Source organism: Panulirus ornatus, chromosome 2 (genome assembly GCF_036320965.1).
Source record: "Panulirus ornatus isolate Po-2019 chromosome 2, ASM3632096v1, whole genome shotgun sequence".
NCBI classification, from domain to species: Eukaryota; Metazoa; Arthropoda; class Malacostraca; order Decapoda; family Palinuridae; genus Panulirus; species Panulirus ornatus.
Window position 1 is genome coordinate 32075353 of NC_092225.1, and position 14887 is coordinate 32090239.

General features: G+C 48.3%; 1 protein-coding gene across 4 annotated transcripts in view; it reads right to left on the minus strand.

Annotated features, from left to right (window-relative positions):
• Positions 1–14887, minus strand: part of LOC139755977 (lachesin-like) — a 244332-nt gene that overhangs the window by 29714 nt on the left and 199731 nt on the right. For all 4 annotated transcript variants that reach the window (XM_071674872.1, XM_071674844.1, XM_071674862.1 and 1 more), the window contains exon 4: positions 7370–7555. In XM_071674872.1, coding sequence (XP_071530973.1) covers positions 7370–7555 — 186 coding nt within the window. The remainder of the gene's footprint in view (positions 1–7369; positions 7556–14887) is intronic.

Genomic DNA, 14887 nt, shown 5'->3' on the forward strand with positions numbered 1-14887 from the left:
ATAATGTTAGCCATACGTCAGTCGGTGTATAACAAGAACACGAGGGTCAGCCAGCGATCATCATACACTGTTCTCATGTACAAGTTTGTGTCATGGTTGATCGCGAGTAACCCAGGTGGCCAGCTCACCCACACCCACAACTCACACAACATGAAAACTATGACGGAGTCCTATTTCTTCGTTTGCTTCCTGCCACATGATGTCCACTGATGTACTGCTTTATATTATGCTTCTGTGGTCTTGCCTGGGTGAACCATGGTGCATTAATTCCAATACGAGTTCATGACTCCGTCTTCCTGTTCGTCTTAATGACACAGGTAGTTCGTGGGTTGATCACCAGGGGAGCTGTATCTATTGTTTACATCTGATCCTTGTGATGGCTCGGCCGTGTTCTGCCTCAACATTGAGATGTTTGTTAGTATTGATATTAATGATTACAGTATGTTGTTGTGGCACGACCCACTAATACCATCCAGGTAACCGATCTCTTCCGGATATATGATAATCTGCAGGTCACATTAATTTCGGATAACTGATAAATTCCTGGATGTAGGACGTTTTCCTGATGAAACCAGGATCCTCTGCCTGACCCTCACACACCGGAGTCGTCTTAACCACAGTAATTGCTTGAAAGTAAATAGCCTCGACGGCGATTGCTCTGCGTTAACTACGACGTTAACTACCAATTATGTCAGTACTTTACAGTGGTTAATGGTTAGAAGAATCGTTACAGTCATTGATATTTTACTGTCAGCGTAGTTCAGTCATTTGTGTCCTCAGCAACAGTTCTGGAGATGGTAGCAGTATGTGTGTTGGTCTATGGTGGACGTGATGGTAGCAGTATGTGTGTTGGTCTATGGTGGACGTGATGGTAGCAGTATGTGTGTTGGTCTATGGTGGACGTGATGGTAGCAGTATGTGTGTTGGTCTATGGTGGACGTGATGGTAGCAGTATGTGTGTTGGTCTATGGTGGACGTGATGGTAGCAGTATGTGTGTTGGTCTATGGTGGACGTGATGGTAGCAGTATGTGTGTTGGTCTATGGTGGACGTGATGGTAGCAGTATGTGTGATGGTCTATGGTGGACGTGATGGTAGCAGTATGTGTGATGATCTATGGTGGACGTGATGGTAGCAGTATGTGTGTTGGTCTATGGTGGACGTGATGGTAGCAGTATGTGTGATGGTCTATGGTGGACGTGATGGTAGCAGTATGTGTGTTGGTCTATGGTGGACGTGATGGTAGCAGTATGTGTGATGGTCTATGGTGGACGTGATGGTAGCAGTATGTGTGTTGGTCTATGGTGGACGTGATGGAGATCATGGTGATGGTTTGTGTCGTAATCATTGTTCCACATTGTTGTTTTCTATCAAGACGACCCTGAGCCAGACATAATGACCTGGCTTTTCACTTAAGCATTTAAGGGTCAGGTTACAGACCAGGCCATCACAGACACGGGTCACGCCGTCGTGCTCCCTGTTATTACTATAGTACCAGAAACCACCCAGTAAGGTACCATAGTACCAGGAACCACCCAGTAATGTACCATAGTACTAGAAACCACCCAGTAATGTACCATAGTACCAGAAACCACCCAGTAATGTACCATAGTACTAGAAACCACCCAATAATGTACCATAGTACCAGAAACCACCCAGTAATGTACCATAGTACCAGAAACCACCCAGTAATGTACCATAGTACTAGAAACCACCCAGTAATGTACCATAGTACCAGAAACCACCCAGTAATGTACCATAGTACTAGAAACCACCCAGTAATGTACCATAGTACCAGAAACCACCCAGTAATGTACCATAGTACCAGAAACCACCCAGTAATGTACCATAGTACTAGAAACCACCCAGTAATGTACCATAGTACCAGAAACCACCCAGTAATGTACCATAGTACCAGAAACCACCCAGTAAGGTACCATAGTACTAGAAACCACCCAGTAATGTACCATAGTACCAGAAACCACCCAGTAATGTACCATAGTACCAGAAACCACCCAGTAATGTACCATAGTACTAGAAACCACCCAGTAATGTACCATAGTACTAGAAACCACCCAGTAATGTACCATAGTACCAGAAACCACCCAGTAATGTACCATAGTACCAGAAACCACCAAGTAATGTACCATAGTACCAGAAACCACCAAGTAATGTACCATAGTACCAGAAACCACCCAATAATGTACCATAGTACCAGAAACCACCAAGTAATGTACCATAGTACCAGAAACCACCCAGTAATGTACCATAGTACCAGAAACCACCCAGTAAGGCAGTTTCTAATCATGATTGTTCATTAACAAGTTCAAAATCTCAGTACTGTCCCCACAGGTCACGGTTGTAGGTCAATTTGATTGATCCAGTTATACAAACTACTTCATTGTACATCTTACAATCGTTAGCTGCTCGTAACTACCGCAGCTGGGGCGGATCACTAGGAGATGCGCTACTCTCTCTAAATAGCCAATAAAACTGCCAATTCGTGAAATGAGAGTGGAAGGAAGGATTTATGGGATAAATACTGAGAGAGAGAGAGAGAGAGAGAGAGAGAGAGAGAGAGAGAGAGAGAGAGAGAGAGAGAGAGAGAGAGAGAGAGAGAGAGAGAGAGTGCAGGAGATGCGAACCCCCAAACTCTATTTATGGATCATTGATTCAGTTTTCCTCATGATGGAGAGAGATGCCGGCCAGCCAGTTACTCAGGCTTTGAGACAAGACCAGCTAGAGAAACCAGACTGGAATACAAGTAACGTAAGATATATTGACACAATACAAGTAACGTAAGATATATTGACACAATACAAGTAACGTAAGATATATTGACACAATACAAGTAACGTAAGATATATTGACACAATACAAGTAACGTAAGATATATTGACACAAGTAACGTAAGATATATTGACACAATACAAGTAACGTAAGATATATTGACACAATACAAGTAACGTAAGATATATTGACACAGTACAAGTAACGTTAAGATATATTGACACAATACAAGTAACGTAAGATATATTGACACAATACAAGTAACGTAAGATATATTGACACAATACAAGTAACGTAAGATATATTGACACAATACAAGTAACGTAAGATATATTGACACAGTACAAGTAACGTTAAGATATATTGACACAATACAAGTAACGTAAGATATATTGACACAATACAAGTAACGTAAGATATATTGACACAGTACAAGTAACGTTAAGATATATTGACACAATACAAGTAACGTAAGATATATTGACACAATACAAGTAACGTAAGATATATTGACACAATACAAGTAACGTAAGATATATTGACACAATACAAGTAACGTAAGATATATTGATACAATACAAGTAACGTTAAGATATATTGACACAATACAAGTAACGTAAGATATCCTGGTCACACCACCCACCCTGGGTCACACCACCCACCCTGGGTCACACCACCCACCCTGGGTCACACCACCCACCCTGGGGTACACACCACCCACCCTGGGTCACACCACCCACCCTGGGTCACACCACCCACCCTGGGATGTATGTACGTGCATATGTGAGCAAGTGTACCATGTGGTCTTGGTGAGCTGAGCACGAGGGTGCGACCCGGAGCTGTGATGACCTGACCTCTGACCTGACCTGAAGAGTGATGCCAGTGACTGAGAAACTAAACTGAGGGTCGAACCAACATCCCGAGGATGCTACAGGCAGTACATGAAGAGCAACACGCCAGGCTTCGGTGTGGTGATAGTCTTCCAATAGTTAAGGTGGACTAGCCAGGTAGGGTGGCGGGTAGCCTGCTGGAGTGAACCGATGTACACCTGGTCACAAAGTATGTGTACAGAACACGTGTGGAACATGATGACACAATCCAACCAACACTGGTCAAGTTGTGCCTGAGCTGCAGCACCTTGGTAACCCAGATGTCAGGGAGGCAGCATCTTGGTCACGAGCCACACACACACATCATGTGAAATTGTCAGGGAATGTTATGTGTTTATGTGAATGATATATAATGTTATATACATACTGAACATGTCGTGTGTAGCCAGTGTTTCATCCGACTCCACCCACCTTGCTGGTGTGTGTGTGTGTGTGTGTGTGTCGGGCAGCACCAGGTGGCGTGGACCATGGTCCTCACTATGGAGGACGACAGCAGCTCCACCTGTTGCCTGGGTGTAGTCCAGCCTGACCACCACACTGACCGTGGCGCCTCGTGTGCCACACTGTGTGCCAACCATCCTACACACACACACACACACACACACACACACACACACAACAGGGGAGGAAAACAGGTAAGGTTTAAGGGCAATGAAAAAAATTGGACAGAGAGGAAAGAAGAGGTGGTAAAGTAAATGTCTGACCTAAGCTCCCATACCTGACCTTTGACCTAAGCTTCCACGCCTGACCTAAACTTACTTAACTGACCTCTGACCCGACAAATGACTCTTAGAATGTCATTTATTCCATTACTCAAAAGTTTGATAAATACGCAAAAATAAAAGAACAAAAAATGAAAAGAAGAATGATAGAAGGAGAGAAATAAGAGCAGAGGGAGGGGCTGGGAGGCCATGAATCATGCGTCTGGCACCCAGTCATCATTATGAACCAAAAACGTCGACCAAAATATATTTCGACGTCGATTTCTTGGCCAAGTTTGATGAAGTGTTATGATTATTTGACTATTGTGTGGATTAAGAGTCACTCGAGTTCTGTCTAATCCTCTCGATATCCTTCTGAGACAGATAGACAGACGTAGACCTTCTGTGACAGATACAGACGTAGACACATATGAAATAAGAGAGACTATCTCAAGGAATATCATACAGGAAGACACGAGAAAAGACAGCCGGGGAGATAGGGGGAGATAGACGGGGAAACAGACAGACTGGGACAGACAATCAAAGAGACAGACAGACAGACATGTTGACAGGCAGAAAAAACCAGTTCGTCAGACAGGAAGATTGAGACAGAGCGAGATTCACGTAAACTGGTAGACTTGGAGAGAGGCAATTAGGAAGACAAACGAACAGACAGACAGACAGATTGGCAAACAGGAAGAAAAAGACAGAAACAGAGAGGGTGACAGGCTGCTTGACAGACAGGGAAAGGGTGACGGGCCGCCTGACAGACGGGAGACAGAGAGGGTCACGTGCCCCTGGTGTCTGCAGGGGACAAAAATTCCAGGCCTCTGGCAGTCAGCCAAATTAATTGTGATGGTAAATTATACCAGAGTGGCGATAACTTCCAGGCCCATGATGGGGAGAGGGGAGAGGAGAGGGGTGTGGAGAGGGGAGAGGAGAGGGGTGTGGAGAGGGGAGAGGAGAGGGGAGAGGAGAGGGGAGTGGAGAGGGGAGTTCAGTACTCCCAGCAGGAACTTCAGAAAGTGACAACGCGAATTTCACTTTGCGGTATACACTTGACAACCATGACTGTGTGTATGTGTGTGTGTATGTGTGTGTGTGTGTGTGTGTGTGTGTGTGTGTGTGTGTGTGTGTGTATGTGTGTGTGTATGTGTGTGTGTGTGTGTGTGTGTGTGTGTGTGTGTGTGTGTGTGTGTGTGTGTGTGTGTGTGTGTGTGCGTGTATGTGTGTATGTGTGTGTGGGAAGACCAACACACACATACACCCGACCCATGACCCTCTGACGCCTGTCATGAGGTGTCTCTCGTCGTCTGGAGGTCTTCCTTACAACTTTCTAACTTCGCTAACTGTCTGGTTCTATGTCTTCGTCGTCACAACCATGGTTCCAACACTGTGTCCTCAGCCATCAGTCACAACCATGGTTACAACACTGTGTCCTCAGCCATCAGTCACAACCATGGTTACAACACTGTGTCCTCAGCCATCAGTCACAACCATGGTTACAACACTGTGTCCTCAGCCATCAGTCACAACCATGGTTACAACACTGTGTCCTCAGCCATCAGTCACAACCATGGTTACAACACTGTGTCCTCAGCCATCAGTCACAACCATGGTTACAACACTGTCCTCAGCCATCAGTCACAACCATGGTTACAATACTGTGTCCTCAGCCATCTCCTCAGGACGTTACAAGTCTTCACCCAGGATCGTCCTCCCAGGAGGTGGATGTTGTAACGTAAGCCTCTTTTCATAGCCTGACTTACCCATTATGGGCACCATTATCTCGGCACATCTCCCCACACTCCCCAGCTGCTCATCCTCCCTGCGTCTTCAAGGTTTACACATATACAGAATATCTATGTTGACATGTTACGTATATATAGTGTATACAGTCTCTCACTAGGCAGGAAACATCGTGTATTTGCTCAATGTTCTTTTTCTTCTCGTTATTTTTCTTGGCAACCATGACCATAACAACGCCATTCCTTCAGTTTTAGGCCAGTTAACCTCAAACTTTGAAAACATTCACCTCACTCTGAGAAACTGAAGCTTTTCCAAGATTCATTTAGATGCTTTAAAGGATCTTATTGAGGAAGGGGGAAGGGGGGGGGGGGGTCGGAGGTCACATGATAAACCTCTCGCAGGTCAACATAACAGATGTTATTTGCAGTCAATAATTTTTCCTCAAGGTTGTAAACAAATGTGACAGACATCAATTATGTTTCCCTTCTTAAGAATGACGAACTGCTCTTTGATCTTGATCTGACCTGTGTCTGGCCTATATTTTTGGACCAAAGGTCACCCAAAACCATGGTTCTACGTCATTACACACACATGTCTCAGTCAGTCATTACACAAACATGTTTCAGTCAGTCACGGTTCATGAAGTGTGGCACACACACACGTCTCCCCCACAACCCTGATGACAACTTTCAGCAGTTCTGAGAGGTCAAAAGTTAACAGAAATCTAAAGTATGGTGTCACTAGGTCATTGGATTTCAACCAGTGTTAATGAAAGTGGCACAGTGTTTGTGACCTCTTGTGACACATCTTGATGAGTCTCGGTACACAGGTGTGAGTCAGGTGTGTGTGTGTGTGGAGGAACACACCACATTTGCCACACACACTGGCCACATTTGTGGTTCCTTAACCGTCTGTTTCTATCAGCAGCATCTCTACCTAACCTGGTGTCGTCACATTCTCCCACCTACTGATCACATAGGTCTGGTACATGAAGATAAGAACCGGACAAATATATCATCTAATACTATACTGGGTCAGCTGGTCGAGACTCATCTGTGATGGTGCTGACGACCTCTGACCTTACCTCAGCTATGAAAGGGCACGAGTTGACCTTTAGCCTTACCTCAGCTATCAGTGAGTAGGAATTGATCTCTGACCTAACCTCAGCTATCATGGGGCAGGAGTTGACCTCTGACCTTACCTCAGCTATCATGGGGCAGGAGTTGACCTCTGACCTTACCTCAGCTATCATGGGGTCAGTGTTGACCTGGCACATGTACACGCCGCGGTCATCCTCCTGGACGTTACGTATGTGCAGGTTCCAGGTGGTGCGGTCACGGTAGGTGACGGAGACACGGGGGTTGTGGGTCACCACCTGGTGGTGGATAGCCTGGATGGCCTTGGTGTCCGCCTTCACCCACCCCACCTGCAGGAGAGAACTGGGGGTTAGTACTGACCACCTACTGCAGGAGAGAGACCTTCACCTGAGGGAGAGAACCAAGCGGTTCTAGGATACGTCTGCTGTTGGAGGTCTCCATCTGAGGGAGAGAACCAAGTGTTACTAGGGCATGTCGTCTGCTGCTGCCGGAGACCTTCACCTGAGGGAGAGAACCAAGAGACTGACCGGTGTGTTATCTCCTTCCCTCCCGGTACAGCCCTTCCCTCCCGGTACAGCCCTTCCCTCCCGGTACAGCCCTTCCCTCCCGGTACAGCCTTTCCCTCCTGGTACAGCCCTTCCCTTCTGGTACAGCCCTTCCCTCCTGGTACAGCCCTTCCCTTCTGGTGCAGCCCTTCCCTTCTTCAAGGGTTAGGTTGACCTACACCTGAGGAACAGCCCTTCCCTCCCGGCACAGCCCTTCCCTCCCGGTACAACCCTTCCCTCCCAATACAGCCCTTCCCTCCCGGTACAGCCCTTCCCTCCTGGTACAGCCCTTCCCATCTGGTACAGCCCTTCCCTCCCGATACAGCCCTTCCCTCCCGGTACAGCCCTTCCCTCCTGGTACAGCCCTTCTCATCTGGTACAGCCCTTCCCTCCCGATACAGCCCTTCCCTCCCGGTACAGCCCTTCCCTCCTGGTACAGCCCTTCCCTCCTTCAAGGGTTAGGTCGACCTACACCTGAGGAGCTCAATTAATTCCTCCTGTATTCTTGTGCCACATCTCGTACGTGTTACCTTGTTGTGGCAGGAGAGGTGTGTGACCTGGAGACATGAGAGGGACCTGGTCGTCGCGTGTGACCGGAGGTGACTGTGTCTCACCCCCACTGGTCACTGGTCATGACCCGAGTCACCTCCAGAAATAGAAAATGGTCTGCATGACTTCTTAATGAACACTATGTTCCCCCGTCTTTTATAGTTATCTCAAAACTAATAAAACTCAGTTGGATGACTTTATCATCAGGTCATATTCAAATGTTATCATTAGATAAGGAAGACAATAGAAAGTAAAAAGTGATTAGAAACTCCAGGAGATTCGGTCGTCTGAGAGAAAGGTACTTAAGAAGTTTGTTGAAAAGTTCACACCGTCAGTCTCCCACGGGTTTAGTTCCCGCGCCGATCAATAGATGGCGTTAGTTCACCCACCCTCACTCACTCACTCACACACTCACTCACTCACTCACTCACTCACTCACTCAGTAAAGTGCAAAGATGGCGTTATATCTACGTGGATCACCACGCGGATATATATGCACTTTCTGATGATTGTACACATCTGAAAGTCATGAAAAGATCACAGGAATTTACTGTCTCAAGTTATCTGTAGATGACGATGGTTTCCATATCTACACACACACACACACACACACACACACACACACACACACACATATATATATATATATATATATATATATATATATATATATATATATATATATATATATATATATATGTCACACACGTGTTATGTTGTGGTTAACTCCTGGTGATATGATATTCTTTTCATGTAATCTTCACATGATAATCAGATCCATTAATACATATATGTGTATCAATTCATGATTTCATTAAACAGATGACATTATATGTGGGTTACAGAAAGCCACATCCATGGCTTCAACAGACGCTCCTACTGGGTGAACAATGTATAATGTGTACACAAAAAACAATCATTCTGTAAGGGTCAAATTCTTCACAATATATGATGAAGCCAGCGGTCTCTTGTGAGCATATAACACTGTCTTAACTCTATATCATAGTTCTCATAAGGACGGAAAACGTATTTCTACTCATCTCCAACTTTCCCTCTGGCTATGTCACTCTCTCAGCCCACTATAAAAAGACGCCGCTTACAGTGTAGTGTCGTGCCATCATGCCCCTGGGGTCAGGTCATGTGAGGAGCAGTACAGGTCAGGTGAACATCTTGAGGTCAGGTCATGCATGGTTAAGATGGCGAGCATGAAGCCAGGTTTTTCTTGTCTACGTAGTGTGTGGGGAAGTTTGCTTGTGATGCATGATAGTGTGATCTGTCACGGACCGGGGTCACACACACACACACACACACACACACACACACACACACACACACACATAAATACTCGACTTCCAGGCAAGATGAGGAAGAAAACGTGGTGCTGGGGTTTACTGTGGACTCGCCTGAAAACGCCGTCGAACTGATCATAAAAGAAGAGGAAAGCAAGATGTGGTGTCTGCATGTAAGCCCCGGACGCCAGAGCGGCAGGGACGTGCTGTCACCAGCGGGACTCTGCTTTGCCTAGCGAGGCGCACCTGCTACGGTCACTGCTCGCATCGCTGCACCTAACACCCTCACATATCGACAGTCTCGGGTCTTACCTGGCCTCTCTCTACCTCACATTTATATTCTATTCTTCTTCAAATCAGTGTGTGTGTGTGTGTGACAGGTTAGGTTTCCAGAGGTAAAAATACCTATGGAAGTGTCTGTGGCTTAGTACCTCCTTCGAGCTGTCTGTCTGTCTGTATTCGTGTGTAAACAGGTTTTTGTGTGTGTCTGTTTGTGTGGTAGTGAAGCAGCGCCACCAGCGGATCACATCAGCCAACATGGGGACACCACCAGCTCACACACACATCAATTCCAGCTCCCCTACACTCTATTTCCCGAACATTATGATTCCCTCTCTCCTCCCAGGCACTTCCTGACAACCTTCCCTTCCCTCCACAGCATCCGTCCTCCCCTGGCATCCCTCACTGGTCCAGCATCCCTCACTCCCTGTACAACTCTCACTCCAACACACACACACACACACACACACACACACACACACACACATCCTGGCGGCGTGGCGGGAGACAGGCACAAATGGACTTCAAGCAGATAAATCCAAACTAATGCATTCTGATGATAACATCTGAAAGACAATAAAAAATGCACTTCAGGTAACAACGGGAAAGACGTTGTTATGATAATCATTAACTGTGAGTGATGAAGTTACCTTTGATGAAGAAACAATAAAGTACAGAGAGGAAGACACAAGACTTACTGTTTACATTTCTCTGGTCACTTTTGGTCACTAAACTTGATCAAAGGCGAAGAAAGAGAAGAACAAATACAAAGAATAGCAATAAGATTTACTACGTTGCTAAAAACTAAACCTCATATAAAGAAAGACTCGGAGTTGTACAATTATATCTCTATAAAGAAGAAACAGACTTCCTACAGATCTAACAGAAGTTCTCAAAATCTTTTCTAATTTCAACGATAAAACTCAGGAAAGCTGTGCCACAGTAGACCAAGATAATGACTACAAGTAACACTATGAAGTTAAGGGAAGGAGAGCCACTACATACATGGGTAAAAGTCTCTTCTTTTTCCAGCCACAGAGTTGCAGAACACTGCCACAACTAACACTAGTTACTGTCACCGTGATGACTGCCTGTACCTTTATATAGAGGTTTACTGATGTCTTTGTCAGCGGAGAAAAGTAACTCTTTTAAAATGACTGTCTCATGGGCAGGTATCTCACCTTCTGGATTTATCACAGATGAGAGACTAAGATACATACTAGCATGGCTACCTGACCTGACATCATCACACACATAGTCAGTCTGTCCTGTGAACATAACGTGAGCTGTTGGGCATCATGGCTACATTTCTGCCGTAGGATGTGCCATCTATAGTGGTGGGTGGGGAGGAGCCTTCTCCTGTACCGTCCTGTCTCCATCTATAGTGGTGGGTGGGGAGGAGCCTTCTGCTGTACTGTCCTGTCTCCATCTATAGTGGTGGGTGGGGAGGAGCCTTCTCCTGTACCGTCCTGTCTCCATCTATAGTGGTGGGTGGGGAGGAGCCTTCTCCTGTACTGTCCTGTCTCCATCTATAGTGGTGGGTGGGGAGGAGCCTTCTGCTGTACTGTCCTGTCTCCATCTATAGTGGTGGGTGGGGAGGAGTCTTCTGCTGTACTGTCCTGTCTCCATCTATAGTGGTGGGTGGGGAGGAGCCTTCTGCTGTACTGTCCTGTCTCCATCTATAGTGGTACGTCCTCCCCATGTTCTCCAGCATCTCTCACTCCCCTAACATCCTTCGCTTCCTCTCCTTCCCTCTCATCCCTGCTTCCGCCTCCTCCCCCCCCCCCCCCCCCCCGCCCTCCACCTTGTCATCTTAATGTCTTGTGCCAGGATCTACACCCGAGCCACCACCAGGCTTACATGTTCCTCCCTTACTGAGGGTAGCCCACCACACCCCACCTCCCTTACTGAGGGTAGCCCACCACACCCCACCTCCCTTACTGAGGGTAGCCCACCACACCCCACTTACTGAGGGTTGCCCACCTCACCCCACAACACATTCACCTGTGAGAAAACATCAGAGGGATATCCTCCAGCGCATGACGTCATCATGAAACCTCAAGACACATCCAGGAGACACAGGAAACAATGTCAACATCTTACAGAAGTTAACAACAATGTTAGATTCAATGTTAGCGGATAACGAGGATTTAGCGGAGAATCTAACTCTTTGGTTAGAGGAGTTCTTGATGAAGACTTTGTAAACATTACAGACAACACAGAATCCCAGGTGGTGGCGCTACACGCTGGGGGAGGGAAGTGAAGGGGAGTCAAGGTATGTCAGGAAGAGCAGCTCAGAATATGTAGCGGATTATCCCAGGTGGGAGGGAGGGAGGGAGGGAGGGAAGGAGGGGCTACATCTGCTGGGGGAGGGACGGGGCTGCTGAAAGCTGGGGGGGGGGGGGTTATCGTGGGAGAAGGTGCCAGGGGGGGAGGGGGGGGGCGCTGAGCGTTGTGGGGGATGGCAAAGGGGACAGGTGTGGGTGAGGGAGGGGAAGGGGGAGGGACAGGTGTGGGTGAGGGAGGGGAAGGGAAAGGGACTGGTCGTGGGAAGGACGGATGACATGACGAGGTGACCTACTGGTGCACACGTATAGTCTCCTCGCTTCTTACTAACAACAACAGGATAGTGAGCCAGGGAGCCTCACCCTACCCATCTCTCCCTCTGGCTCAACACTCGGCAGGAAAACACCTTAAGATGGAGCACTGTGCTGTACCTGCAGGATATACTTCTCTGGACATTTCATAGGAAAGTGGAAGTTGGAAAATGTCCACAATTCAATAGCTCAGTAGAATTATATGAGCAGATGTCTCAAGTCTCGAGGAAAAAGAACACAAGGCGTTCAAATTTTAATTTCCATTTTATATTATTTTTCTATCATGAAATCTGCATTTATCATGATGAGGGTGAAGTAATTGTGAATCATGAGAGAGAGAGAGAGAGAGAGAGAGAGAGAGAGAGAGAGAGAGAGAGAGAGAGAGAGAGAGAGAGAGAGAGAGAGAGAGGATGGGAGAGCCGTAATCCTCAGGTTCCCAACAAGTGTGATGTGGTAATCCCACCAAACCCCTGAGTCACAGCGGATCAGGCGACGGCCTTTGAATTTCAATCGTTTTTTTTCAGTCAGCAAATCTCGTTCACGGCGGGAAATAGAATGGAAGCAGCAAACCGGCAATCGTCACTTGGTAAATAAATTGTTTTCCTCTGTTTTAATGTCGCGATGTAGACACAGTCACGGTGATTGCCCCCTCGCCCCGAGGCACAGATGGGCGGGCCTTGCTACTTCGTTTTATTTCAGGACCACAAAAACGTAAGTGTGAGGATAAATGTCTCGTAAAATCCATCAGTTTGATTCACTGTTTAATGACAGGATCGGATCACGAGAGGCTGGGAGATCTGAAACACATCTATCCTGGGAGAAGGATCCTGTGGGTCATGTGGGCAGCGTCCTGCAGGACGTGAAGGAGAGGTGGGGGGGTCAGCTGGTTACGTGGGTAGCGTCCTGCAGGACGTGAAGGAGAGGTGGGGGTCAGCTGGTTACGTGGCCTGCGTCCTGCAGGACGTGAAGGAGAGGTGGGGGGGTCAGCTGGTTACGTGGGTAGCGTCCTGCAGGACGTGAAGGAGAGGTGGGGGGGTCAGCTGGTTACGTGGCCTGCGTCCTGCAGGACGTGAAGGAGAGGTGGGGGGGTCAGCTGGTTACGTGGCCTGCGTCCTGCAGGACGTGAAGGAGAGGTGGGGGGGTCAGCTGGTTACGGGGCCTGCGTCCAGCAGGACGTGAAGGAGAGGTGGGGGGGGGTCAGCTGGTTACGTGGCCTGCGTCCTGCAGGACGTGAAGGAGAGGTGGGGGGGTCAGCTGGTTACGTGGCCTGCGTCCTGCAGGACGTGAAGGAGAGGTGGGGGGGGTCAGCTGGTTACGTGGCCTGCGTCCTGCAGGACGTGAAGGAGAGGTGGGGGGTCAGCTGGTTACGTGGCCTGCGTCCTGCAGGACGTGAAGGAGAGGTGGGGGGTCAGCTGGTTACGTGGCCTGCGTCCTGCAGGACGTGAAGGAGAGGTGGGGGGGTCAGCTGGTTACGTGGCCTGCGTCCTGCAGGACGTGAAGGAGAGGTGGGGGGGTCAGCTGGTTACGTGGCCTGCGTCCTGCAGGACGTGAAGGAGAGGTGGGGGGGTCAGCTGGTTACGTGGCCTGCGTCCTGCAGGACGTGAAGGAGAGGTGGGGGGGTCAGCTGGTTACGTGGCCTGCGTCCTGCAGGACGTGAAGGAGAGGTGGGGGTCAGCTGGTTACGTGGGCAGCGTCCTGCAGGACGTGAGGGAGAGGTGGGGGTCAGCTGGTTACGTGGGCAGCGTCCTGCAGGACGTGAAGGAGAGGTGGGGGGTCAGCTGGTTACGTGGCCTGCGTCCTGCAGGACGTGAAGGAGAGGTGGGGGTCAGCTGGTTACGTGGCCTGCGTCCTGCAGGACGTGAAGGAGAGGTGGGGGGGTCAGCTGGGGACACGTCGGGCCAGCTTGTGTCACCGATGTTATCACCAGCTGGTGTAGCGGCAGGGAGGAACACCTGCTCCACCTGCACGAAACATTGTCTCTCAAATTGGTCTCTTACCTTGTGTGTGAGACCCTCTGGTCTCTAACCTTGTGTGAGAGACCCCTCTGGTCTCTAGTCTTGTGTAAGGGACCCCTCAGGTCTCTAACCCTGAGTGATAGACCCTGTGGTCTCTAGTCTTCCACCTCTGGGGTTAGATAGTATGGGGAGCGAGTCCATTTTCCACCTCTGGGGTTAGATAGTAGGGGGAGCGAGTCCATTTTCCACCTCTGGGGTGATACAGTTGGGGATGGGGTCAGGATACCGCAGCCTTCCCTCTTCACTGTAATTACCGGGGCCATCGGGCCAACACCACTAGGGCTCGACAAAGACTCCAATCTCCGGCTCCACGCTGGACAATATCACCAGACAGCCATCTCCATGACCCAGCCCACTCCGCTCCCCTCACATGGCCTCTTCTCACCT